This window comes from Aspergillus pseudonomiae (genome assembly GCF_009193645.1).
Source record: "Aspergillus pseudonomiae strain CBS 119388 unplaced genomic scaffold BDV37scaffold_21, whole genome shotgun sequence".
Lineage (NCBI taxonomy): Eukaryota > Fungi > Ascomycota > Eurotiomycetes > Eurotiales > Aspergillaceae > Aspergillus > Aspergillus pseudonomiae.
In genome coordinates this window covers 232,436-259,468 of record NW_022476013.1, presented here as the reverse complement: position 1 = coordinate 259,468, position 27,033 = coordinate 232,436, and the positions used below count along the sequence as shown (strand labels likewise).

Genomic DNA, 27,033 nt, shown 5'->3' with positions numbered 1-27,033 from the left:
AGAAATAGGATATAAAAGACTTCGCAGGCTGCGAGAGTGAGCTTTCAGTACTTCAGAAATTGAGCGTGAATAACAACATCTTTTCTACCACCTAATACAAAACCTCCTTGACGAAATCCCAGTCAACCCCAAAATGGGCGACTCAATCTACTTCTACAACCCATCCCTCGCCGCCTCAATCCTCTTCACAATCCTCTACACCCTCCCCTTACTCTACCACACCTACCTCTCCCTCATCGCCCCCTACACAGGCCGCCACCCGCAAACAAGTTACTTCATCCCCATCGCCATCGGCGCCGCAACAGAAGTAGCCGCCTACGCCATCCGAGCCGCCAGCGTAAAACAACCAGACAACATCGGCCTTTACGCCACCTCCGCGACCCTCATCGTGATCGCCCCTGTCCTCGTCTGCGCCAGCCTCTACATCCTCATCGGGCGCTTGATCCGGTCCGGCGGTCGTGCTGCCCCCAGCCCAGACACCGAGACGAAGGACCCGGTACTGCTGTTCGGGAGGTTCTCGCCGTCTTGGATCCCCCGGGTCTTTGTCACGTCGGATGTTATCAGTTTTCTGACTCAGGCGGCGGGCAGCGGGATTGCTTCGTCGAATGATTGGGCGGGGAAGGAAAAGGACGTTGGTGTTGGTGTTCTTATTGCCGGGCTGGTGTTGCAGCTGGTTACATTTGCGTTTTTTCTGGTTGTCGTGGTTTGGTTCGATAAGTGGTCTCCTAGGGCTAGGGGATGCGGGGAGGTTGAGTCTGGGGTGAGGTCGGTTTTGAATGGGATTTATGAGGCTGGGTTTTTTATTACGGTTCGTATACTTCTTTTTTTCATTTTTCTTCGCTATTGTTTGTTGGTTGCTAACAGTGTCTCTTGCGCGCTAGATTCGACTGATCTATCGCGTTATTGAGTTCTCGATGGGTATGGATACATATACCTGGACGCATGAGTGGCCGTTGTATGTCCTCGAGGCCGTGCCGATGTTGATGGCCATGATGATTCTGGGGTGGTATCATCCCGCTAGGTGGCTTCCTGCTGGACTTGGGGCGAGGTCGAAGTAGCTGTGGGTGTAGACGGTGGTGATGTTGTTAGATTGTGTCATGTTTGTTTGGGATTTTGATAGCTTTAGAGTGGTTGCTGTTTTGCTAGATTTTTTTTCCCTCCTTTGCTTGAGTTTTTTCTGTGCTATATTCTTTCCAATGGCATGGATTTCAAGGTGAATTCATCTAAGTCACATTCTATACCGTACTTAATGCAGATGTTTCCTCCTCAGACCTCGAGCTCGAACTTTCAAGCAAAGCTTTATCTAAGGTGATAAAGTTAACCTGCCACTCCACCAACCCACGTACCCCAGAAGGCAAGCCCTCATAGATATCAAGACCCCTCTGCAGTAGCGGCAGTTCCTCCTTCGGGAACATCAACAGCCTCGGTTCCTTCAGAGCCCGCAGCACCGGCCGCAGCATAATGGAAGCGACCACAAAATGGACAAACAGAAGACGCGAGACATAATTCCTGGGATCGAGGAATTCCATAAACTCCCGGTTACTCATTCGCCCCCAGTCATCATAGAAGTCCGTAAAAGCGACGAAGCCATCGCGCGCCGAGCGCTTCAATGCGTTGTACGTGTTGAACAGCGCTGTGTAGGCATTGCGGTGGCTTTCACACGCCAACAATGGCTCGATGCTTTGTATGGTTTCGATTGATGTATTGAGATTCTCGGTGTCGGTGTATGGCGTGGGAGGAATGCGCGGTAGAGTGTTAGTAAGGATGGCATCTGATGTGAGCAACTTAAACATGTCGCTTCCTTTGTGTTTGTTCAGGATCCGCCGGGTTATGATGCTGCAGCCTCGGACCATGATGGCGAAGTCGACTAGCCCGTCTGCCATATAGTGGGCTTGGAATGTGAGCGCATATACTGTGGCTAGCATTATGTCCAGCTCGGTTTTGCTGCATTGGTCGCCTTTGGATAGCTCGTTGCCGAGCATTCTCAGGGCTTGGCCTTGGTGTGTGACGGCTAGCGTTTTATATCTACTTCCATCGGGTATGACTAGGGACAGATGGGTGGCTCCTAGACATAGTATTGCATGCATTAGGTGGGGACACTGTACGTGTTAGAACTCACTCCGCTTTGTATTACAGAAATAGGCCTCTGGTGGGAAGCGAACCTTGTGCGCAGAGGCCGGGAGACTCGTCTTCCATAGTTCCTCACTCCCAAAAGGGAGATACGGATATGCTGCTATCAAGAAGTGGTGAAAGGACCGTAAGTCGTCCGCAGTGAAGGTATGAGGCAGTACACGGTGCTGTGAGCTTAATGCCACTGCTGACTCTGTTGAAGATGATGGTGTTATAGTGTAGCTTGACGAAGATTCATGGCTCCTTGGTAGCAGTTGTCTATGGCGGCCACCTTGCGGACTGGCATGTCGACGACGTAGCGACAGTTCATTTGAAGGATATATACACGGCATGTTCCGGCCGATGCAGTTGGCACAGGGGTGAGGCTGCGTTTCTTGACACTGGTAGGTCTGTCAGTCCCGCAGTTTCCCAATACATTGAGGTAGGTATTAGTTACTTTGACTCTTCGGGCCTTGCAGTTGAAGCACCCATGACGCGATTTTGTATGAGGTCGTTTGATCCGATGCTGCTCTATCCGAACTCTAGAAATGGGCGCTGATATGGAAAATGAAGGGTGTGACGAAACACCTGTCTGGATACGTGCCGACTGAAAGGAATATTCCATGCTTGTGTTGAGCGGCTATCTACTGTCTTGTCTTGAGTTCAGTTTCAATGTCGTCGTGAATTGTGAAGGTCTCGATTATGACGATGGCAGGCAACCAGTTTTCGGTCTAATACGAGGCCACAGCCAATCAACTGCTTCTTCTATAATTATCATAATTTTACATAGAGCTGTTAAGCACCGTTTAATGAATTGGTATGCATAATCATTAATAGCTTGGCTATTGGTGGATACCCTAGTAGTAAAATGAACAGGAATTTCGAAGTCCTGAAATATTGGACTCGTGTTCTACCTTACTCAAAGGAAAGAATCGATTAGAGCAATATGAACTCCATCCGCTTTGCAAAATTATTCTTAAATAGAACTTTAACTGTGTAAAATCTGATCCTGATTTCCCTAACACATGTTAAAATCTCTTTGTTATGGCTTCCCATTTGTAATTCTGCTTATATCAACAACCCGCCTCACCTCACAAGAGATTCAACTTTTCTTTCTACCTGCATGTATTCTTCCCCCCTGATCTTCCTTTATATCTCTATATACCTTTTTGTCATACAGTATATAACATGAAAAATCAATGAAAGACATTCTTAGCCCCGCGGAGGCACTCCGTCTGTAACGTCCCCATAGGCTGGAGTACTCCAGTTTCCGAAGCACGCATACTCAAACTGGGACCGCTCCAAGCTCTTTCTTTGTACCTTCAAGAACGTGTCGAGCTCACACCATCCGTCATCTCGATATGCACACTCCGGGAAGCTGGCATGGAGAGGAAGTGTTCGCTGATTTTGAAGGAAATGAATATAATACGTGTCTTTCGTGTCTTTCACATAGACACTGTGAGTTTCGTTTCGGGATCGCTGAGTTGATACCTTATGAGGCGCCCTTATAATCTCAATGTTTGTACGGCCAGCAAAAGGAACAACCTTGCTGGTGGAAAACTGCTGGTTCTTTGGCGGGCCCGTTGGAGGCAAAAACTGGGCGAATTGTCTGAATCCGAATGCCGTAAGGGTCGCGAAGACGTCGGCATCATGTGTGAAGTCAAAGTAGAGATTTTGGTCCACCGGAAACGTCACTGGGTTCGTGTCTAGAGTCATGTTGGCATTTGTGCCGGTTGTCTGTAGAACGTGGCCTTCCACTCGGGCGAGGAACTCCTCGACCCACGCGATTCCCTGGGCGCGGCCGGCTGGGTTCTGAAATCCAAACATGGAGGTAAACATGAGATCATATGCGTAGCTGAAGTGCTCAAACTCCTTATAAGTGAAGAGCTGGCAGAATTGGCTGTAGCCAAAGCTAATCGTCTCGTATACGCAGAGAGCCTGAGCATTATGCGAATCAGTAGCGGTCCAGTTATAGGACCCGGAAAGCTCTTTCAGAACCGTAGTACGCTCGTTGAGGTATATGTCGATCCATTGATACATGGGTTCATAGATTGATGAGTTGGCCATGACGGTCATAGCATTGGTGCAGGAATATGGAGCAAGAGAGTTATTGAACCCCACACTTTCAATCATTGCTAGTAAATTGGCCTTGTTAGTCCAATCCAGGCCGAAGAAGCCAGCAAGAAAGTTCTCCGCTGATTTCAGCATGCGATCCTGTGTTGTAGTGCGTGCCACTAGCTTGTGGCCAAGACTTTCGTTGTAAAGATGCCCATAGTTGTAATAATTCAAGACACCACTATCAAACAGCTCTTGGCGACCTTTCGGAACAAGGATCTCAGCCCCAAGGCCATAGCTCCAGTCATTGAGGAATGATAGAGCGCCCTTAAAACGGTTACCGGCAGTGGTAGAATTCTTGATCCCCTCAGCCCAGGAAGGAAACCCCTCCGACGAAGAAGGGTATCGGGAACCGTGTCTATGAAGCATATGCATCTGCGTGATATTTGCCCCAGCCGGAAGGGGATATTCGTCAACCCCAAAGCCATCTTCCGAAGAGAAATACGGACTATAGTACTGTGAGATGTTGATGTTTCGTATCACTCGTTGACATTCACTTTTGCAATTACCTACCTCAGGTTACCAGCATGGTGGAAGATGTTGCGCCCGTGCGCTCCAGAAATAGGTTGATTTGTCACTAAAGGATCATTGGCAATATACGCCCCATCACTGGAGAAAGCTGGGTTCGTTTCGGCGAGGAAAGGCGCAGAGCCGGTGGCAGTTGGACCTGGGATTCTTAGCCAAAGACTCTATAGGATCCATACCCAACTCCAAAACCAACCTTGATAACTCTGAGGAGACGTCTGGAACCAATTTGGCTGTGTCGTGCCAGTGGCTCTATCTGAACTAGCCGCCGTAACACCCACCCAAGAGGCAGTAATCAGAGGGAGTGCAAAAAGCATGTCCTTCATGGTGAAGCGTCGAGAGGATGGTTTCACCCGACACAAAAGCAGGGAAACAATAGTAGGCACAATTGTGAACTATTTGCAAACATCTCCAGACAAGCAGGCTTTATAGACGCCATGTTAGACTCGTTGGTAGACATGGATGCCGGGTTTCCCGAGAGGCTGGTATTGAGCAACCGCAGATAATTGTTTTTTTATTTGGTTGAAAACTTCATTAGGGCCTGAATCACCAGTTGGTTCTTGGTATAGAGGCACGTGGGTAGCCATCTCTGTTGTCCAAAAAGCCATAATGTCCCACCTTGATGTGCGGAGGACGGGCCATGTCCCGCACCAGTATAGCTATACGCGATTAGTGCCATCGTGTTGTACTATAGACTGATCTTGTTGGTTGAATTGCCCACGTGGGTGGATGATTTGGTGAATTTCTCCGGACTCTCCAGTAATTTAGCGTGTATAGAATTGCCGACAGTGTTTAGCGTGTCTTTTTTCAATTACAATTTAAAAGGGGTTGTACCTGGAGCACGTGCTACCCCAGAATGTACAGATGTTGCCGGGTCTTTCTTTACCCTGAGGCCAGGCCGCCATAAGGCATAAGGCTTAAAGCTGGTGACGGAAGTTCCCGCCCCAAAAGGTGGGTCTTCACTGCTCGGATGCCGGAAGTTGCGATTTCTGCTTCTGCCAAGTTCTGGTTGTGGTACTAATTTAAGGGTTCTGCGCTAATTTCGCAATGACAAGAGGGTACCTCTTTCAAGTTATAAAGGCCGTTCGAGCTACATTAATACATCGGCGAAGTCTTGATATTCCTGGTCTCAACCAGCCCCACTCATTTGCATTTTCATTTGCATTGAACAAACCACCTTGGTACACACTGAACTATTTTTGCTGCATAATATCACAAGAAGGCCAAGTACAACCAGTGCAAGATGACATAGCATGTTAATATTATCTAAGATCTACGAGAATGTATGTCAATTGGTTCAATAACGATTCTACCCAGGAATGTTGTTCCCCTGAAACCCCACAGCCTCAATCACGAGGCTGTACCCGCGCAATCCGACTGTGTAATCAGAACATCCCTGCATAACTAGTACTAATCTACTCCGGAGTATATAATCACCTTCTTCCCATAGTGCTGACCCATAGCACCTTTCCCTCGAAACCTCTCCTCCAGAATCGGTCGCGCACCATGATCCAATTAAAAGTAAATTAGCCCCCACCCCATCCCAATAACCCATTTTAATACTTCCCAGGAACTTCCCCCTCCACCTCCATATTCAGAAACGCCTCCCTCCTGCTCAGATACCGCTTACGACGAAGAAGCCGCCTTTGAGGCAACCGAGTTCCCAGGGTTAGAATCTGACCCCCGCAACACTATCCACCCAGGAGGCTCCCAGCGCTGGTGGTCACGCAACTTTAAGCGCCAACTCTTGTGTTTGTTCGGCGTGATCGTGGCGGTAGCGCTGACGCCATATGTGGTTTTGGTTATTCTGATGAGCCAGTGGAGGTTCTAATTCCTTAGATCACGCCCTTCGCGGAGTTTCAAAGCCCTGGGTAGTTCTGAGCTGGGAATGGGGAGAGCTGTGATACATTACCGGTTCATGGCTAACTTGTGACAACCCGTGGGCTTCTTTCTCTGGTCGCATTTTATGGGAATATACGTTCGCAGGGAGGACTACGAAAATTTCGATAATGTGAGATGAATCCATACTGTACGCAGTAGTGCAACATCAGTCTTCCTCGTTGCTGTTGGCGTTCTTCGGGCGTTTTGTGACCCCAGCCCTCCCGTGGCAGGGTTGGCGAGAGAGGCAACTTGGATAACATAAGGGTACCAGGAGCAAACTGGAGCAAACTAGAGCAAGGAGGTCAACATGAAGACGGCCAGATGGAGCTTCATCAAGCAACTTTTTGATCGGCGTTACAACATAGAAAATGAGCGAAAGCACAAGAGGTGGGCGAAATAAGCTCGGATATAACGCAAAATCTATAGCTATGATATTATTTACTATTTGTCGAGGGATACAATATTGAGGGAACAATTCCTATCAGTGAGGATGGTAAGTGGTCGGATTTGTTTTTGTTTTCCATCAAGTGCTTCACACTGGAAATTCATTTGTATGAATTCGAAGTTTGGAAGATAATAAGCGAAAAGATGTGTTTTTTAGCGAGTGACCGGGCATATAATGCGGGGTAGCCTACCTAGTAGCTAATAATAGTCTACTGCTACTACTTAGTAGTTAGTACCTAGCTGCCTTGGCTATAATTAGACTGTGTATTGGCTCATGATATATATGTACATACCATGAGTAGTACAGATATTGTTCTGATATTGCTATTCGCATCATATCTTTTTACCTTTGCGATTTGGTGCGCTGGTTAATGGGGTTGCCCGGTTGCACAGCATTTATTCACTGTTGGGGTCCGATCACATAGGATGCAGAAAAAGCGAGTATGCGCTGTGAGAAAATCATAACAATACAAGGAACTCTAAGTAAAGACTATGCCACCATCCACCAGCATGGTCTGCCCAGTCACAAAATCCGAGTCCTGACTCGCCAGGAACCCTCCAACTAACCCAGCCACATCCTCCGGCTCACTCGTCCGCCCCAAAGCCGCCTTATTTGAATACAACTCTCGCGTTTCCCCCCTCGATCGGCCCTCGATTGTGCCCAACTCCTCGTCAATCTTATCCCACATGGCTGTTCCCACCACCCCTGGCGCATATGCGTTGACCGTAATCTTGTGTGGTGCCATCTCCGACGCCATCGCCTGCGTCAATCCCCGAACCGCCCACTTACTGGCCGAATAGACCCCCAGCGCTGCGAACGCTTTGAATGCGACGATGGACGCGGCCCCTACGATCTTGTACACGCCAACCCCGGCAGCAGATTGCGGATCACCCTGCGCGATCATCTGGCGAGCCGCATGGGTGTAACAGTTGAACACGCCCTTGAAATTTACCGAGAATACCTCGTCGATATCGGCCTCAGTGACGTTGAGAAGGCGTTTTATTTGCGCGATGCCCGCATTCGCGACCATCAGGGTCAATGGACCCAGCTTTTCCACTGTTTCTCGAACCATCTCTTCCACCGCGGAAGATGAGGTCACGTCAGCGGCTATACCGATCGCCCGGGGACGAGAAGAAGAGGTCGCTTCTTGAGTGCTCGTGGCATTTATTTCGTCAACGACTGCAGCGATTTCATCCTTTGCACCGGGGATATCGTTAATGCAAATTGAATAGCCATCTCTTGCAAGACGGAGGGCAATCGCCTTTCCACTGGTATACATTCAACACTGATCGTGCTGGTACAGGTACCAGGAGGGCATTACTTACATCCCACGCGCTGAGCCGGTCACAATAGCTACTCGAGGCATTTCAATCTTCCGATTACAGTCAGTCGGACGGTTTACAAGAGGACGAATTACCTAAAGGGATTCCTTGAGTTACTTCCTTTATATGTCCACTGATGTGGCTGCCCCGCTTCTTGGGAAAAATGAGGGGAAGATGTCATCTTGCCCGGGATTGGTTACGCTTCTTATTCATTGTGTACTTTTACATGCTGTGTACTTCTTAACTATTCTAATTCCTTGTAGTACTGGACTCTCGGCCTCAATTACCCCGTACATCCATGGTAATCGATCTTGACCCAATGGGCACCACGCTAACTCAATTATGTAGAACGTGGACGACAACCTTGAACCTGAATACTGTGAAAGATAGCTAGTCAGGTCATTGAAGCATCTCACTTCCTCAGGAAATCTATAGAAGAGACTCATGGAATTATGTAAGGTCGGGGGTTCCTGTCATTTACATTAGACTACGGCTCCTTATTTCCTCTCGCTTGCTTTAAGCCACCTACGTAAGCATTAGTATGTGTCCCTGACGGATTAAATTTTGCAATAAATATGTCTATATACGGTCAGAGTGGTCAGAACTAGCGGATTGAACACCCAGTCACTCTTCAGAGACACTCAGAACTCTGCTTTATGGATGCTATCTACTGCTATGTATACAGATCAAGATTCTTACCCGCACCCTGAACTAAAAACAGAAAAAACGGCTACATGAAGAGAACAAGAAGGGGGTAAAGTAGCTAGAAGAATGGCAGCCTACTCAGCACGTACCCTGGATATCATATGGCCATAATTCCAAGAAGATTGTACGCCTCAGTTAAGCGTATGGCTTTGTTGCACGTATCGTTTGGATTACACTCACGGCCAACGCATCTTCCACTCATGCAAGCTGCCTAGTATGCACATGCTTTTACTCCCAGTGGCTGTGCTTTTGCCTGAATTGAGGTAAAACTCAGTGCTTGCTCCTTCAGGATTGTTTCATTTGTCTTATGTGTCATGGTGTCATGGTGCCCCGCCCAGTGGAGAAGGGTGCCTTTTACTTGGGCAAGAAGTTGTTGAACTCCTCTACTGCACACCGTAACTGTGGCCCGATACGAACTTTCCATTTGTGATTAAACCTAATATCGGCTTGTCGAATAAGCATGACTGATGTCGATCAACCGAACCTAGTGTGCGCCTCCATAAATACGAGGATCCACTCAGTTCATGTCAAGCGAGTACGAGCCAGGCTTATCTGGGAAACGGCCATGGAGATTGAACTATAAAACAGCAACTCCAATACCACGAAATCTCCAGCCTCCCCGCAATGTATACAACTTCAGGAGAACCAACATCGAACACGTGTATACCACTACAATGTATCCAAATCTACTCTTGTTTCTGATCACAATATCCTCCCTTCTCCCTGCCATCACCGGCCAAACCTTCCCCAAGATAGACCTAGGCTATGCTATCCACAACCCAACATTCATCAACACTACCGAATCTGGTGCCAAAATCGGCCTATACAACAACATCCGCTTTGCGCAGCCACCCACCGGCAACCTCCGCTTCCGTAAACCAGTCACTCCCCCGTCCCACGAAGATGGCATCCAGGATGGTCGAGATCGACTCACAATCAGTGACTGCGTTAGTACTGTGCATCCACAGGCTCCATACCCGGGGATAAATGGGACCTCCTGGGGGCAGGAGGATTGTCTTTTCCTGAATGTGTGGGTGCCGGAGGGTGTGCGCGAGGGGGACAATGTGCCGGTTATGCACTGGCTGCACGGGAGTGCGTTTGCATTTGGAAGTAAAGACATGTTTGGGGATGGGTTTGGTCTCATGGAGTCGACCAAGGGAGGGGACGATCGGTTTATCTTTGTGGCGAGTAATTACCGGTTTGTTTCCTTTTCCGTACTTACTATCAGCATTGTTGATCATGTTTACAGGATGGGGTTGTATGGGTGGGTATCCTCTGCGCACGAAGATATGGATGCCAATGTGGGGCTCCATGATGGTATTGCGGCGCTGGAGTGGACAAAGAAGTACATCTCTCGATTTGGTGGTGATCCTGCCAATATCACTGTCGGGGGGCAGAGCGCGGGTGCGGCTATGATTGCCATGATGCTTGTAGGGAATGGTGGAAATGGTACTCTTCCTTTCCAGAAAGTAAGCCTTCTTCCTGTCTTGAATATTGATAACGCCTACTGACTGACCAAGGCATTTCTGTCATCCCCTGCTCTCATGCCGAGAAGGAACGTAACAGAGCGTCGCCAAGAGGTCTATGATCAAGTACTACAAACTGGGAACTGCTCATCTCTCGCCTGTCTTAGAAATGCATCGCCATCGACCCTAGCTGCCATGAATAAAAAAGCCCTAGAACTCCCTGGCGGCTCGGGAGGAGGCGCCCTGGGTCCTGGAATTGGTATCGGTCCGTTCCCAGACGGGAAATACCTACTCGATGCAGTCCCTGTTATGCTCCAACAAGGCCGATATCACAAGAATATCAAAGCAGTAATGTCTGGGAACATGGCAGCAGAGGGATTTGGGATGACTACAGATGTCAGCACGTACGAAGACTTTGCCACGTTGGTCCGACGCCTGGTCCCAGGAGCTACTAATGCCACCGTTCGGCATATCCGGGACATGTATCCCTTCCCAGACTCTCAGATTCAACTGGCTGCAAACTCTTGGACGACTGATGCAGTGTTTGCCTGCAATGCGAGAGCTGTTGCAAAGGCTTATGGAAATAGAACCCAACGGTATCTATTTTCGGTGCCGCCAGCTATACATGGATTGGATTCGTTCTGTATGTGTTCTCCTCTGATTACTTTATGTGGTAAACATACTGATGGCTACAGACTATTTCTACAGATCCGGTGCTGAATTGCCTGTTCCTGTAAATGTTTCTCTCGCCAGACAATTTCAGTCAGAGGTCGTAAAGTTTACTACAGGAAAGTCAAACCAGGATAAAAGGACATCTAACTGGCCTTTGTATGCCCCAGGGGCAAAGATGATCAATGTCACACTCGAGGGAATTGAACAGAGCGTTGACCCTTCGGCTAACTGTGAGATTATCTTGAAGACTATCATGGACAAGAGAAATGGGGCATGATAATCTGGGGAAATCAGCGATAGAAATTGAAAGCCAGGCATATCGTTACATCTACTACGTACTACTTGTATAATAGTGTATATTATTTACGCACGGTAGTCTATCCCCAAAAACCCTGACCACAATCGCAAATCACCTCTATCCACAACTCCACCCTTGTATAAGACCAGCACACAATCAACTCATAGAAACACAACCCCTCAACCCATTCGATAAAGATTCACAATATCCTGATCCTTCTTCGGCCCCTTGACAACATGCCGACTAGCCCAACTAACCACCTCCCCCTCGCCCCTCACCCGAAAAGCATAAGCAGTCCGATACATATCATTAATACAAAGATGATTCCCCCTGGCCTTGAAAACTACCGTCTCCTCCCCATCCACCAGCGGAGGCACAGGCGCATCCACAAACGTCTCCTTATCACCCTCACCTTGACCCTGACCCTCCTCACGAAACTCAAACTCATGGAACAGATAATCCGGCGCATCCTCACCGGCCCCCACCTTCGCAAACCAAACACTAATAACCCCCGCCTCACTCAGCCGCCAGATATATTTCTTCGTGAAGCGCAACCCCACCCCGACGCCGAGATTCGCGCGCAGACCTGGCGGGGCGGGCATTTCGCCTTCCTCGTAGTAGAGGAGGTCTTTCGGTGTTATGGTTGGCGGTTGTAGGCTTTGCGCATCGCTATTTGTATTTGGGTTGGAGGTGGGGAGCGGCGTGAAGGTTGCTGTGCCGTGGAGGTCGCCGTTTATGTCGAGCGGGTTGTCGCTTTTGAGGGTGCGGTGGAGGGTCCATCTTGTCGCGGGACGGGTGAGGGAGGTGAAGAGGGTTGTGAGGATGGTCGGGGTTAGTTGGGGGCGCATTTTGGGGGCTGTTGGGCTTGTCGCGGGTGGTGGTTGGGTCATTGTTTTGTTTGCATGTTTGGGTTTTGCGGTGGTGTTGTGGTGATGGTGATGTTGGAGATTAGATTGACATCGGGATAAAATGGTGGGGCCTCCACTGTTGGCTTGGTGGGACGCTGGGTGGGGACTTAATCAGTTTGGGTTTAGTGGGTCGTGGCTGGTTTTAGGAGCTACTTGATAGTAGACATTGTCATTATCTATTTATTACTAGTAGTAGACTAATCGATATAAGAATTCCAAGGTTTCTTTATAAACAGTGCTTATGACCACATATATGTACAATGAAATTGTACTCTACTATAAATACAAGTCTTTCTGCAGTTTTGATATGTCTGTACCATTTCACATAAATACACAAATATATGAAGTCAGACAGCCTGAACTCGCCAATAATCAATCAAACTTTGACAGCTACTATCCATACAAGTAGGGCAAGCATATATGGCAACCTTGAACTGGATCCTGGTAGGTAGCTATGACGGACGCTTCGTTTCACTGCCCAATAGTGTTTGTTCTCTCAACCTGGTAGCCTTGTCGCCTTGCTTTAACCCCGCCGATTCTTTCAAGACAAAACAATACAACCCAACTCATGCCTTTCACTGTCTCATACGGTCTACACGTATACATCTGTTTATATTCAACACATAGGTATCTCAGGTCTATCTCATTAATTTCTCAACCATGGCGGACTCCACGATCTCAGCTACTCGAGATGCCCGGATTGCGCGGCAGGGAAAACATCGTCGTCGAGGTGGCCGTGGTCAGAAATACAGCACAAACCAAGGCCAGCGCTCCAACGATGAGCATCATGGCGTTGCGGGAGCCATCGCCGGTGTTCCATCTGAGAGAACAATTGATATTCGCCAAGACAGAGGGAATCATCGATCTAGAAGGGGAGGCGACCGGCGGGCAACAGCACGTCCGAATGATCGTCTTCCTCGATCAGACGAGAATAATAAGACTGCTAGGTATGGACTCTTATTGTGAACCTGTAAGTGGGTCCCAGAGCTAACATCCTGAACGTTGTGCCAGCCGAATACGTCCATCGCCATACAGGAACCCCTTAGCAAAGTCACAACCCGCCAAGCTATCACCGGAACAGTTGCAGGATATTCTGGAGGGGACTCTGTCCGATATTCATTGCGCTGGGTCATCAGCTTTCGGTATTGTCGGCAGCTGGGCCACGGAAACGGGTCTTGCCAGAATTCGAGAAATCGTTGAAGCAGACTTTGCCCGGTCCTATAGCGTGACCCGGCTAATGTTTGACCCCCACTGCGTTCTTTTCCTTCGTTTGATATCCTATATTTCGCGAGAAGAGATACAACGCTCGCTTATTCTTGAGAAGGACGTGGGAACTATCTTCAATGTTATCTATGGGCCGCGTGGAGATAGGGGAGTTGCATTCTTTCGACAGGTGGTGGGTTGTCTGGTTCATCTACGGGACATGAACACCGACGTTGACCATGGTGATGGGATAAAGTACGAAGAGGTGCTCCTACATGTCACAGAGGCCATTCTGAGCACCATATTGCAGATCCAGGAGGCGACCTTTAAGTCAGAGTTGAAGGGTATCGTGGACGATCTTCAGAGCTGTTCGCCTCTTGGAGAGATAGAGAGAGTTCTCACCAACCCCAATCTATGTCTTGCCAGGGAAAACATGTTGAAGATCCAGGACATTTTTGGAACAGGAGATAGGATTGCCGCCTATGTACCGAAGGCAGACATAGATCTATCAGAACAGCAACAGCAACAGCATGAAGTCGACCCTCCTGGAGAGTTATCAAAATTTAGTCCCCGGCATAACAATGATCACGCATCAATATCTAACATCAACATATTGCCAACATTGTCAGAGATTTTGCATAGTCAACGACTCGACTTTCTTCCCACACGAGATAGTCTATATACCCCAGACGGACATCATGAGAAAGGAGTTCGCCGGCTTCTAGATACACATTTTCGTCTTCTCAGGGAAGATACATCTGGGGTTTTGCGTGATGCTGTTCGCGTGATTCTTGACCATTGGGAAACACTTGTACATGGTGCTCGATGGCAGGAAAAGAAAAAGATACTACGAACTCATAGCCCTACTCCCGTTCGCATCTACTACGGAGCACAGATCCGAAGAGTCAAACCAGACCGTGTAAAAGGCATGGAGATCGACGTAGAATTTGACCAGGTTGCCAGGATAAAGAACATGACCCCCTGGAAAAGGAAGCATTACTGGCGCGAGTCTCGCGCGCTGAACGAAGGTGGAGCCTTATTGGCACTCATAGATGCAGAGGTGGATAAAGACACCACTATAGTCTTTCTGCAGGTCTCCAGGAGGTACATTGAACCCATGATGGAAAGCAATACCGAGAAAGAAATATCAGACTTGGTGAGTGATGCAAAACGGGCTATGATTAGACTACGCCTCACTAGTTCTCCTTCTCGAGGTGATTTGGATGGCATCCTCTCTTTGGCGACCAACCATTCCTCCTCGAATCGACCGCTCATACTTGTTGAGTTTCCTGCCCTACTGTATAACCTATTTGAGGGAATTTTACGGTGCTTACAGTCCTTATATGCCGACCCTCGATACCTGCCATTGACCTCTTGGATAGCACCCCAGGAAAGGTACTGTATGGAGACAACCACTACCTTTGGGTACAAGGCCTTCCCGATCCACTCGCCAGTCTATCTTGAAAATCTAACACTAGACCTTTCGTCAGTTTCAGTAGCTGGCGAGATACAGGATAAAGACAATATAGCCACCCCACTGACGTTCTCCGTTGGCCGAGACTTTAAGGCTATGTCTGAGGAACTATTTAGACGAACGACGTTAGACATGGGTCAGGCACAGGCAATGATTTTAGCATTTAAAAATCATTTAGCCCTTATCCAAGGTCCACCGGGGACAGGCAAATCATATGTAGGCATTCAGATTGCAAAATGCCTCATTGCCAACAGAATTCCGCTATTAGGACCGATTCTATGCGTGTAAGTACCGATTATGGCGACTGATATCCCCGCAATGAGGAGCTTGTACCTAGCCACAAACAGCTGTTACACAAACCATGCACTTGATCAGTTTCTCCAAGGGCTTCTTGATTCCGGAATTTCGAAGATCGTACGCATTGGATCTCGTAGTGCCTCACCCGCCCTGGAGTCCCTTTCACTTGAAAACTACAAGAAGCAGAAAAAGATTCCACGCATCCCTGGCCAAGGCAGATCAATCAATCTGTTACAGAAACGGCTTGATGACTTGGCCTTTAGAATTGGTGAGATCTGTAAGCAACTCGAAAACGGGACCTCTGGTATCGTTAGTGCCTACTTAAGGAGGCGATTTCCCAAGCATGACATACAGATTACCGAGGGAGTATTGATCGGTGACAGGAGGCCTTTGGATACCTGGAGTCAAGGTAACGGCCCAGGCGACTTGAATGGAAATGGCGACAAGCGACAGATCGAACAACTGCTTTCTGTAGATCCATGGACGTTAACAAACGAGGAACGCACACGCCTACTGAGGCACTGGCATGAGTCAGCTGTTAACAATCTTACATTCGAGCTCGATAACCTAATACGTCAGCATGCCGAAGAGAAACGCCAGTATACTGCGTTGTTTAACATAGAAGACGCCCAGATATTCAATCAAGTGGAAGTTGTTGGAGTCACTACAACTGGTCTGGCAAACAATGCCGATCTCCTGCGTAGCCTTCCAGCAAAGGTGTTGATCTGTGAAGAGGCAGGCGAGGTGCTCGAATCACACATTCTGACAAGCTTTTTGCCGTCTATTCAACATGCCATTTTGATCGGAGACCATTTGCAACTTCGTCCAAAGATCTCAAACCAAAGGCTATCTATAGAGTACGACCAAAGTGGACCAAAATACAACCTTGATGAGTCATTGTTCGAAAGGATGGTAAACCTGCGGCCTCCGGATTTTCATAGGTCGGGCGGACAAGCCACCAGTGCGGTGGATTCTGTTCGATTTCCTGTGGCACAACTAGACAGTCAGCGGAGAATGCACCCTTCGATTGCTTCCCTCGTTCGTCAGACCCTATATCCCGACCTATGCGACCATCCGAAGACGAGTTCGTACGATGAAGTCGCTGGGTTAAAACGCAGGCTATTCTGGCTTGACCACCGCAACATAGAAGACCCCGATGATCCCGAGGACCCGATGCGGAGCAAGACAAACACATGGGAGGCGGATGTGGTCATTGCACTAGTGCAGCACCTGTGTAAACAGGAGCGCTATAGCCCTGGAGAGATCGCCATCCTAACCCCATACATTGGTCAGCTTAGATTGTTGAGGAATAGATTGGAGGGCATCGTTGATCTTATAATCGCAGAGCAAGATTTGGTCGATTTGGATGACTCCGAAGCAGATATGCACACGAGTGACAGCACTAGTCTGACATCTCCCAACCGACGAACTGTTGAGAAAGCCAGATTGTCCGAGCAGGTGAGGCTTGCCACGGTGGATAATTTTCAGGTCAGTTCATTGCATCAGCCTGAGGGCCAACTCCATAAAGACTCACCATAGCTACTTCCTAGGGCGATGAGGCAACTGTGGTTATAGTCTCACTTGTGCGAAGCAACAAAAATCGAAATTGTGGATTCCTAAAAACTTCAAACAGAATCAATGTTTTACTGAGGCAAGTATTTAAGCTTCGGCCATTGACTATAATGTCATAGTGTATTTCTAACTCTTATATTCTTTCCACTTTATAGCCGAGCAAAGCATGGAATGTACATCATTGGGAACGCTAATACGGCGTCCTCTGTTCCTATGTGGTCATCAGTGATCCGAATACTAGAAGAGGGCGGTAACATCGGACCCAAGATAGAGCTCGAATGCTCTCGACACCCTAATAATAGGATGTACGTTGCTTCTCCCGAAAATTTCCTAACCCAAGCTCCGGAGGGTGGCTGTGCAGAGAGATGTGAGCGGAGACTGGCCTGCGGCCATACCTGCACTTTCAAGTGTCATTCTAACACACGGCATGGCGCGGTCAAATGCATGAAGCCATGCACAAGAATGAGGAAGTGTGGACACTTGTGCACAAAGAGTTGCCATGAGAACTGTGGCCAGTGCGTCGAAAAAGTCCCCGGTATTGTCCTTCTCTGCGGACATACAACAGAACTCGAATGCGGACGGAGCAAGAATGTTGCCTCGGTAATATGTTCGAAAGTCGTTGTGAGAAAGGTGCCCGGATGTGGTCATGAAATTGAAATAAAATGCCACCAGGACATCTCGAAGATAAAATGTTCACAGCGTTGTCAAGGCATACTGGACTGCGGACACACCTGCCAGAGGGATTGCTGGATGTGCTGGAAGTCTGTTAATGAGCGTGGCCAAGTTAACCATGGTTCGTGTACTGCACCTTGTGGACGGCCCTTCACCACCTGCTCACATAGTTGCTCTCGGTCCTGTCACCCATCCACCGCTTGCGCCCCCTGTGAGAAGCCCTGCGAAGTCCGTTGCAGGCACAACAAATGCCCGAAGAAGTGCAGTGAACCATGTGTCCCTTGCGCTGAGAGGTGTGGCTGGAGTTGCAGTCATCGACAAAACAATATCTGCAGCCTGCCATGCGCAGTGCCCTGCAGTATAGTCCCTTGTGACAAGCGATGCGACGTTCTGTTGGGTTGTGGTCATCAATGCCCAAGTATCTGTGGTGAGAAATGCCCGGATCAGAAGTACTGCCAGGAATGCGGTAGTGACACTGTGTTGGAGCGGTGTGTTGATTTGATCACGTTGGAGCGATATGGTGACATCAATGTAAATGAAGATCGATTGATCTTCCTATCTTGCGGCCACTACTATACAGTTTCCAGCCTCGATGGTATCATGGAAATCAAGGAATACTACAATGTTGATCCTCACACAGACGCTATTGTCAGTCCGCGACTGTCACGACGTGTGGTGAGTGACGACGCGAAACTTCCTGGATGCCCAGAGTGCCGTATACCACTTCGGGATATCCATCGGTATAACCGGATAGTTAAGAAGGCATTACTTGATGAGTCAACCAAGCGATTCATTGTCACAGCCAATTTGGCGTACAAAAGGCTCGTTATGGCAATCGAAAAACATGAGGCGCAGCTAGAAGAAGAAGGAGGGGAGCTCATACGCAAGCTTTCAACCGGGGCGGAACAGTCTGGCCACTCCCATAATAGCGACCTACTCAAGGCTTACTGCAAGAAAAGCAACCTCGAAAAAGTAATCCAAAAGTTCGTCAATTCCATGACGGCTGCAGAGCAACCCTATGGAAGGGTCAATAATCTGCTCGCATCAGCAGCCGTCGGGCAAAACAGCGTACCCAACGATACGTATAACATGGATGATTCAAAGATCCAAACTGGGTTTCATATCCGCGGCCAATGCCTCCAACTTAGGCTCGCCTGGGCTATACTGTGGGGTTACAGGAGGGTTTCCATTGTCGCAGTGGTTGACTCAGAAATCCGTTCCGAGCTGCGCAATATGGTAGTGAACCGAATCAAGGGCTTAATGGACACTTCTATCTCCGTCCGGGATGCCAGCCAGGCCGCAAAACTTTTAGTAGAGCAGGTCCAAGCAATGATTTACTATGCGCTATTTTGTATACTATATCTGAGTACCTGCGAAGAAAAAGGTCAACCTCTCGATATGGACACAGCCACCAAACTTCGCCAGAATGCTTCAGATGCTTTGGAAAAATGCGATGCTCTACGGGTTGACAACCCGAGAACACTAGGCTTTCTCCAAGATGACATCGAAAAGGCGAAGAGGTTACTGGATGGTGGAACGTTCTATAGCTTTGTGACAACCGACGAAAAGCGACAAGTGTATGAAGCCATGGCGACTCAATTTTCTGGAACTGGACATTGGTACTACTGCCGAAACTCGCATCCTGTAAGATCTTCCTCCTCAGCCTAATCGTGTTGCATCTGTACTGATACTGTCGCAGTTTACGGTCGGGGAATGTGGAATGCCGATGGAAGCAGCCCGATGTCCTCAATGCGGAGAAGGCGTTGGAGGGCACAACCATGAGTCCCTTCCAGGCGTCCGTCGCGCGGATGATATCGAGCAAGCGTTTGGGCACGTTTAGGAATGTATGAGCTTCACAAAAATATCTGGATGAGTTATGACAGGGGAGAATATTCCTTAATCTGTTTATCCAGTCTGTCTATTTTTACCTTGACTTTGCAATTAACTATGGCGGTGCTGGAAGTGGAGATATTTTGACACAGTTTGTGTTTGCGACCTATACTGATAGTGGTTAATTGATTCATTTATTGAAATAGCTACAGCAGCTTTAGTATCTCCACAGCTCATGGGGAACGTAAAAGACGAAATTAATATAATAAATTGTATATATTTTCCGTATTGATAACTCTTTCTGGACGGTCCCAACATCTCGTAAGAACAGCAGGCTTCAATGGTTGGGAGTGGATCAGTTAGGGTTAGTGGTGGGTCCCCTAATCAGATCTATTCTACACCTGATATACTTTCTATTATGAATTCGATGTGTTGATATGTCGATAATTGTGATCGTTGTAGTACATTTTATAGGTATTCTTAAGGCTATATGAAGAAAATGTCGACAAGGTTAATACTTACATATCGAACTTGAATCAAAATCATACTAGGATAAGTCTGAACACCATGCCTTCTGAAACAAGGATATAAACTTCCAGATACTGCTATAATCAAGAACAGCGTTAACCCAAACCCACTCATTATCTGGACCAGGAAACTTTTCCTACTTCTCTCCAACCACTCCGAAAATGACAAAGAAAATAAATAAACAAAAAAAAAATACAAGCAAAGCAAACGCTTTTCTCAACAAAGAATCAGCTGAAAATTTCTTACCTACATCTACTATACTGTATCCCCACAATAACAACATACCAACCATGACCGACCCTTCAAAATTCAAAGCCACCCTCGAACCCCTAATCAGCGAAATAAATACAATCCTCTCACAAAAAGCCCTCCCAACGCCCCAAAAAGCCCATTTCGGAGAATATTGATGACAGTCATGGGCTATTAAAGGGCGTATTTAACTCGGTCCTTAAGAAGATAATGTATCGAGATAGCTGAGGTAGGTTGTTGAGACCGGGTTTGTATGTGATGAAGTCTAGGTATGATGTCGTCTATGGAGGTTTCGTGATCCAGATTACTTTCTATACGACAAGAGATAGTTGGAGCCGGACTAGTCATGCTGTATCATCGTAGGGCGGCAAATAGTGCTCGTCTGCAAATAATTTCACCAGATGATAGCGTCTATGAGCTGTCATCATCATGACCCAGCCGGTGACAAACTGCTCTACTGGCTTCCGCAGAACCTCATTATCCTGCAGCGTTCTATACACAGAGGCAAGTAACTAAAGAGAAACTTCGTCAAATCTGCTTTGAGGATGACAACGACAAGATATGGGACGCACTTGTGGAGTGTAATTCACCAAGCGTCTTAAAACATCCAAGCTTTTCATTTGGTGCGCCTGGCCAAAGTTTGAGACAAAGTTTCCTTTCTCCCCATTGACGAAGCATTCTTTATAGTAGGAGAGAATGTCGTTAGTGAAGTCAATAAACAACACCATTTCCTGTACAATGGGGAAGTACTGCATGAGGTATTGCTCTTCTGGAAACAAACTGCTCGGCCAGAGCATATGGAAGAGGATCTCAGCACCCCCGACCTTGGTGCGCAGGAACAGGGGCATCAAGCGGGTGTTTGGGGAGAACTGAAACTGCGTAGTTTGATCTGATGACCTTCAGCTCTTCTATTCTAACCTGCCTATTTGCACACCTTCTTTTGTCGAATATGACTGACATCGAGGGGAATAGTTATTACAGTATTGGATTACAAACATTGATCAGCCATCAATACAAGATGCATTAGCTTGTAAAGGGTCCGGATGGTTTCGAAATCAATGGACATATATTGACCATGCATTAACTATCTGTGATTATGCTGCCGCTTGAAATAAAAGCTGTAAGACGATAATAAATACAGTGCATGGTAGAATGATCGAATGTACAGATTGTACGGAAGAATATTCAAGATGAATATTCAAGACTGCAACTTAATCCCAAATCCCGATGCGAGGGCGGGCTTCCTGCACTTTAGCTCCAAATGTGAGGCCTCCAGCAACACTGCTACGCATGTCTGAGGCTTTCTTCAGGAAACGAAAGGCACACTTGGTAAAACACGGGTGGTTTCTGAGTTGCTCGTACGCCGCAGCAGCCACTTTGATCGAATGGAACCGGATGTAGGTCTTCCCCAGCACAAGACCGTCTTCAATCCTCTCGATGTATTCAGAGTGGACAGACTTCTCCATAACACGACGCACTTCACTCTTCAGGGATTCACGCAAATTGGACACACAGAGACAGCGGGTGTAGCCCTCCTTGAAGATCAATTTCTTCAACTCAGCTGAGATTGGATAGGTTGGAGTGTTGACGGGGACAACCTTTGCCACTGCAGGACCAATGTGCATACCACTTCTTGAACCCTGAACAAAACGAACAGCATCAGATTGCCAAACGAACGTGACAATCGCGGTGTTAGATCCCACGATGGGTGTGGTATCCGTGAGACGAGCTGAGAAGATCTCACCACTAACGGCAGGCAAGATATCTTTCAGGGTCAGAGTTGGTGGAAGACTTTCGACCCGGACCGTGCGATACACGTTTCTATCGCCCTTGGCTGGAACGTATCGCAGCCCATACTGGAACATCCAAATGTCCGAGAATGGATGACGAGACAGGAGATTAGGACGGAAGTAGAATGCTCCAAGCTCGTCCTCCTCGTCATCGAAGACACTGGGGCCCTCAATAGCCCAGCGTATCTTACCATCCCATGGAACGATTTCCGCTTGTTTTTCGGCGCCGAAAGTAGAGGTTTTCGCTACCTGAGCTACGGAAGCTGGAAACGGGCTCTTCTGGAACATTAGAGAGTTATTCAATGACAAAATATGCAGACAATGTGTAGGGGGGGGGGGTTTATGAGGAGAATCAACTTACGCGGTTGGGATCTAAAGTAGGGGTGTGCAGGTGGTCCAATCCACCATCCAGCAACGGAGTAGGTTCTCCCAGGTGAAGCTCCTCGGCCAGTTTGACGATGGCGCTGGTGGTGATAGGGCCCGGCATCTTCTTTGAAATCTGTGGCAGAAGAGCCGGAACCTGGATGTCCTCCAATCGGCTGTCCATCAAGTTTGAGCTTCTACGCGATTCTGGAGCAGGAGACACAGCGACTTCCGGTGCGTCAGACGATGCCTTGTCGGGGTGGCTAGCCCCCTCTATGCCCTGACATGCTTCAGGAGTCACCGAGTCTGTCATAGAAGTCATGAGGACCTCAATCCGGTGCAGAAATCGGTGTTGGAGCACGTAGAACGTGAGGAGAATGGGCAGGAACGTGAAGAGCAGAATGGCAGCGGCACTGAAAGCACTCAAGACGAGACAAGGGCAACCTTCCATTTTGGGCAATTCAGTGCAGAGCTGTTGACACATACTCCAGGGCGGTGAGAGAGTTGTCGACAGTCAGGATCTTTGTTTATATCACTTCTATAGAGAAGGTCCAGGTATCTGTTGCTTGTGAAACACTAGTTCCAGATTGTACCAGATTTCCTTGGGAATCTGCGTTGCTATGGCGAACTCTGCATCAAAGTATCACTTTAGATTTCACGTCAACTCACAAGTAGTTTTAGCCAACGCTTTATCACCTCTCACGCAGAATCCTTTGAGTAGCGATCACTTTATCTAACTGAATGACTTACTTGAACAGCTTCTCTACCTGTGTTCTCTTTCAGATATGATTCTAATAGGTTACCACCATTTGACACTGGGATATGCGTATTTTCTTGTCCTTTTGTCAGTTGTTTGACTTATTAATATAAATAACACACTGTTACCATCTACTCTGTCGATAATAAGAGCCACAATGGCTTCACATTTATCCCATCTATCCAAGAAACTCCCCCCGCGCCAAAGCAATCCATGGCAAATTTTCATCCCAGCAACGCTGCATTAGCTTGCGAGCATGGTGGATCTACAGAAGTATTGATCAGTACTGGCATACTCTAACAAGGGACCTAGAGCGACTAACCTGTTTCATCCCAGTTTTCTCTAGCACTTCGAATCGCTCCTGGATATCCATCCTCTGTCCAGGATCCTGGGCTTCACAGCCCGCAGTGAACCAGCAAAAGAGGGTTCCGACCTCAGCGGATGGCCCGAATCTAATCTGTGCGAGGGCCTCCCTAAGCCCCTCTAGAGCGTCCTTGACTGGGGTGGAAAATGGAGATGTGCCTAAGACGCGTCGGTGGAGGTGTAATAAGCCTGCGTAATAAAAAGCTTTATCACTAGCGATGATATCTGTAGCTCCCGACTCCCGGAAATGCCTTGAGTTAGCGTGGGCGCGGGTACGGAGTATTTCAAGATCATTGATTATTTCTTGAGCTTCAAAAATGATATCAGCCGAAGGCCTCCAACCAGAAATCCACATTCCCATCTCATCAAATCGTTCGTTGTCACACTGATGTACCAGTTTCCCCAACCTAGTCAAGAACAGCCCCGTTCGGGGCGTATAGCCGGAGAAACAGTCGACACAGTATTCATCCAGCCCTTCAACTGAGCAGCATGTGCTAATAAGAGAGTAGTATTCAGACAAGGGTGGTTCCGTGTGTCGGCACGAGAGGGTTCCCATAATGTCGAGGTATCCTAACCAGCGAGCGAAGAATGGGCCAATGCGATTTCCTGGGTACGCCATCTGTTCTCGGCGTGCAAGGAAGAGTTCCCGGGCAAGTTTAAGATGGCTCTGCCAAGGAATTGGCACTTCGAAGGTGCCGGGTGATATGATCTTCAGGGAAAGCAGCATGATTGCCGTAGCAAGATGGTTGTCAGTGACCTTCTCATGTGGATCTTCCAGTGCTACGCGCAATGCCGGGAAGACATTGCTGACCCAGTGCGCGATCCGAGTAGTAGGTTCTGGATGCTCCAGATATCTCGCCCGGTGACTAGCAGAGTACGCTAACATAAGATTCAGTAGGTTCGAATCCCCAATCGCCACTATTAGGTCAGCACTCTGGCACAGGGTAAAATGGGCAACGCGAATAGCAAGCAGACGTTCGTGACTCACTTGATGGTAGAACGGAAACAAATGGATTATCGCTACAGTCATGCGGAACCAACATTCTCGCCGTATGGTTGATAAAATGATGGAAATACATCAGGTTGATAGGCGTCTGCACTAGAGCCTGTGGCAACGGCGATAAATAACGCGGGATGTTGATCGGTACAGGTGATGCGTAATAAGCAAACTTCGCACCATCCAAGCTAATTTGTTTCGAATCCGCGGACGAGGAATCCCCAGGTCGATCGCTAGACGTCGCAGACGATTCACTTTGTGAGCTGATTAAATCCAGGGCGTAATTGATGTCAATGGCTGAATGGTCGTCATTCTTATTCAAATCCAGATCTGGACGGCCACAGTCTAAACCATAATTATCTGTAACGCTGGTGAGATAGGCATGCCACTTCCTTTCGGCGCTCGAGAATCCCCCGGGTACATCAACCGCATGGCCCATACTCAAAGTCTTAAAATCGCCAGTGGCCAGTGGCTCGCCGGCATGGACCTGCGAACGATTTTCAGATAATACGGGGCTATTCATGATTTTGTTGAAGAAATCCTCGGTGCTACTAGCCACGCCCGCTGGCATCGATTCGGTATCTTGGGCCACACTAGGTGATGCAAAAAGCTGTGGACTTTTGAACAGAGGGGACATACTCTCGTGAGGATCTGATGGACTCTGTGACTGGTAAGGGGCATAGGTACTGACGGCATCGGCAGGAGATGAATACTGCGAGTGAGGTTGTCCCTGATCTGGTGTGTCGCCTTGTCCGGGCGATGAATGGCTCAAAGGCTGTTCGGGGATGTCTGCAGAGTGTCGAAGGAACGAACTTGGCTGCGACATGGTGGCTGGTGAAAAGTTGAAAGGGGCAAGAGAACCAATACTGGAGCCCGTATCTGCCGGCGACGGATAAGAGAAATCGTCCAGGGAATGTGAGATAGACGACGGGTAACTGGGGATCGCCTCTCTGGGCACCACTGTGGCCATCTGAGACAAACCTGACCACGAGGCGGTAGCGTCCTTCCCCGGACTCATATCTACTGAGCTCTTGCCAGTTGTACGTGTGGAGGGATTAAGAGACTGGTCAGGGATAGCGGAAGATTCATGGATATCATATAGCCCTCTAGGATAAGACGTTCCTATTGTCATTTCCCCTGTATGCCCAGCTTCCCAAAACAGACTCTCTGTGACATGGTACCCTGTAGCGTCTCCTCCCAAGGAACCAGTAGATTTGAAGGGCGAAGCTAGCAGCGTGGAGTCGGGTTGCATTATATCTGACGGCGAGAAGGCTAGTATGAATTGTCCGGGCTGACCGCCAGACTGGGAACTTGGAGAGTCTACGGAAGATCTTCTTCTCGTTCTACCTTCCCAGTTCAGTCTTATACTGTAGTCACATGGTTCATTTTGACGTCGACAATTCACACAGGACGGTTTTTCTTCTCCGCTACATCTAAAATATTAGTGAACTAGCTGGAAAGGACGGAAAGAAAAAGGACGAAAACAAACCATTTCACTTTGCGTGCTTTACATGGCCTAACCTGGGGATTTAGTAGCTAATCATACACCGTGAAGTTATCACGTCGTCAGTATTCGTACGCACCAGCATCCTTTACGGGACCTTCGCTTTGGCTCCGGAGCGCCGGGCCTCCTCGGGCGAGGCATTGGATTTCAAGAGTTATTGGCCAGATAAAAAGACGAGGAATAAAAGATATAACGGCCAGACGAAGTAATAGTCCGGGACTTGAGATAGTGTCGGCACACTCTGCACAGTAAGATCGCCATGCAGACCAGATGTAAGCTCACGGGGTCTGTAGGATCTCCAAAGAATTGTTCCTTTTTCGCCTTGAAGGACGTTTCGGTTTAATCCAAGACGACAGAAAGCGATAATCAACGAGGCACCCACACCTAGTATTCGTGATCATCGAGGTGTGGGAGAGCACCCGTAGACTCTTTTTACTGGTAGCAAATGCGGCGAATTGGGAGATATCTTGGTAGAATCTTGCGGTGTGAAGAATCAACCGAGAAGCGTGAAGGGAAAGTCCCCCGTACGACTGCCTCTGTCTGTTAGTGCGCTGGTGGTTAGTAGGGAGTAGTAGCAATCGATTGTTGCAACACTGGCCAGGCTAGAGCCTCGTTTAAGTTCGGCTGGTGAAACCAAGCGGAATCTGGGCGAGACTAAGAAAACACGAGAAAAGCGGAGGAGATACTGGCCAGTGGAGCATCGCATATCCAAAGACAATCCAGATAACCATTTAGATTGGTGGCGACCTATCGGCCGTCTCAATCAATCGCAGTTGTGCATTAACCGGGGCGGAAGCGTGGGCGGTGGAGCAGGTGATAGCGGCAGGGTTACCCATACGTAATGGTGATAAGCTGGTGTCTCCGGCCGGGAGTCGGAGGATATATTACTCCGATATCCTTTTTAGGATTAGCGGCGGGATCCTCGGCCACCGCCGCTTCACCCAGAGATCCATATCGATATCGTCAGTGACCATCTAATTAAGATTGA

At 48.2% G+C, this 27,033-nt stretch overlaps 11 protein-coding genes across 11 annotated transcripts; 4 read left to right on the top strand and 7 right to left on the bottom strand.

Annotated features, from left to right (window-relative positions):
• Positions 1-133: 133 nt before the first annotated feature.
• On the top strand, positions 134-1,058 carry BDV37DRAFT_281583 (RTA1 domain-containing protein; the record flags this gene model as incomplete). Its single annotated transcript, XM_032086848.1, has 2 exons — positions 134-808; positions 882-1,058. The coding sequence occupies 2 exons, from the start codon at positions 134-136 to the stop codon at positions 1,056-1,058; spliced, it is 852 nt and encodes a 283-aa protein (XP_031943069.1).
• Positions 821-2,776, bottom strand: BDV37DRAFT_244593 (Zn(II)2Cys6 transcription factor). The gene is made up of 3 exons (XM_032081562.1): positions 2,567-2,776; positions 2,163-2,510; positions 821-2,099 (listed from the first exon to the last, which is right to left on the bottom strand). The coding sequence occupies exons 1-3, from the start codon at positions 2,732-2,734 to the stop codon at positions 1,236-1,238; spliced, it is 1,380 nt and encodes a 459-aa protein (XP_031943068.1). The 5' UTR covers positions 2,735-2,776; the 3' UTR covers positions 821-1,235.
• A 545-nt stretch (positions 2,777-3,321) lies between these two features.
• On the bottom strand, positions 3,322-5,296 carry BDV37DRAFT_292941 (histidine phosphatase family protein; the record flags this gene model as incomplete). The annotated part of the gene is made up of 3 exons (XM_032089272.1): positions 4,946-5,296; positions 4,738-4,891; positions 3,322-4,672 (listed from the first exon to the last, which is right to left on the bottom strand). The coding sequence occupies exons 1-3, from the start codon at positions 5,073-5,075 to the stop codon at positions 3,322-3,324; spliced, it is 1,635 nt and encodes a 544-aa protein (XP_031943067.1). The 5' UTR covers positions 5,076-5,296.
• A 959-nt stretch (positions 5,297-6,255) lies between these two features.
• Positions 6,256-6,580, top strand: BDV37DRAFT_281580 (uncharacterized protein; the record flags this gene model as incomplete). Its single annotated transcript, XM_032086847.1, has 2 exons — positions 6,256-6,270; positions 6,320-6,580. 2 exons carry the CDS (start codon positions 6,256-6,258, stop codon positions 6,578-6,580), a joined length of 276 nt encoding a protein of 91 aa, XP_031943066.1.
• Positions 6,581-7,553: 973 nt separating this feature from the next.
• BDV37DRAFT_270468 (uncharacterized protein) lies at positions 7,554-8,441 on the bottom strand (the record flags this gene model as incomplete). Its single annotated transcript, XM_032084565.1, has 2 exons — positions 7,554-8,343; positions 8,401-8,441. 2 exons carry the CDS (start codon positions 8,439-8,441, stop codon positions 7,554-7,556), a joined length of 831 nt encoding a protein of 276 aa, XP_031943065.1.
• A 1,335-nt stretch (positions 8,442-9,776) lies between these two features.
• On the top strand, positions 9,777-11,517 carry BDV37DRAFT_281578 (Alpha/Beta hydrolase protein; the record flags this gene model as incomplete). Its single annotated transcript, XM_032086846.1, has 4 exons — positions 9,777-10,300; positions 10,352-10,571; positions 10,623-11,211; positions 11,264-11,517. The coding sequence occupies 4 exons, from the start codon at positions 9,777-9,779 to the stop codon at positions 11,515-11,517; spliced, it is 1,587 nt and encodes a 528-aa protein (XP_031943064.1).
• An 86-nt stretch (positions 11,518-11,603) lies between these two features.
• Positions 11,604-12,386, bottom strand: BDV37DRAFT_281577 (uncharacterized protein; the record flags this gene model as incomplete). Its single annotated transcript, XM_032086845.1, has 2 exons — positions 11,604-11,672; positions 11,742-12,386. The coding sequence occupies 2 exons, from the start codon at positions 12,384-12,386 to the stop codon at positions 11,604-11,606; spliced, it is 714 nt and encodes a 237-aa protein (XP_031943063.1).
• Positions 12,387-13,102: 716 nt separating this feature from the next.
• BDV37DRAFT_292935 (uncharacterized protein) lies at positions 13,103-19,657 on the top strand. The gene is made up of 6 exons (XM_032089271.1): positions 13,103-13,393; positions 13,482-15,407; positions 15,471-16,908; positions 16,971-17,071; positions 17,148-19,308; positions 19,364-19,657. Exons 1-6 carry the CDS (start codon positions 13,107-13,109, stop codon positions 19,502-19,504), a joined length of 6,054 nt encoding a protein of 2,017 aa, XP_031943062.1. The 5' UTR covers positions 13,103-13,106; the 3' UTR covers positions 19,505-19,657.
• A 1,825-nt stretch (positions 19,658-21,482) lies between these two features.
• Positions 21,483-22,875, bottom strand: BDV37DRAFT_281574 (uncharacterized protein; the record flags this gene model as incomplete). Its single annotated transcript, XM_032086844.1, has 2 exons — positions 21,483-22,340; positions 22,423-22,875. The coding sequence occupies 2 exons, from the start codon at positions 22,873-22,875 to the stop codon at positions 21,483-21,485; spliced, it is 1,311 nt and encodes a 436-aa protein (XP_031943061.1).
• Positions 22,876-23,283: 408 nt separating this feature from the next.
• Positions 23,284-26,842, bottom strand: BDV37DRAFT_244579 (Zn(II)2Cys6 transcription factor). Its single transcript, XM_032081561.1, has 5 exons — positions 26,125-26,842; positions 26,031-26,057; positions 24,533-25,968; positions 23,504-24,462; positions 23,284-23,446 (listed from the first exon to the last, which is right to left on the bottom strand). The coding sequence occupies exons 1-5, from the start codon at positions 26,184-26,186 to the stop codon at positions 23,360-23,362; spliced, it is 2,571 nt and encodes an 856-aa protein (XP_031943059.1). The 5' UTR covers positions 26,187-26,842; the 3' UTR covers positions 23,284-23,359.
• BDV37DRAFT_87465 (uncharacterized protein) lies at positions 26,053-26,792 on the bottom strand. The gene is made up of 3 exons (XM_032091371.1): positions 26,732-26,792; positions 26,125-26,585; positions 26,053-26,057 (listed from the first exon to the last, which is right to left on the bottom strand). The coding sequence occupies exons 1-2, from the start codon at positions 26,749-26,751 to the stop codon at positions 26,324-26,326; spliced, it is 282 nt and encodes a 93-aa protein (XP_031943060.1). The 5' UTR covers positions 26,752-26,792; the 3' UTR covers positions 26,053-26,057; positions 26,125-26,323.
• Positions 26,843-27,033: the final 191 nt, after the last annotated feature.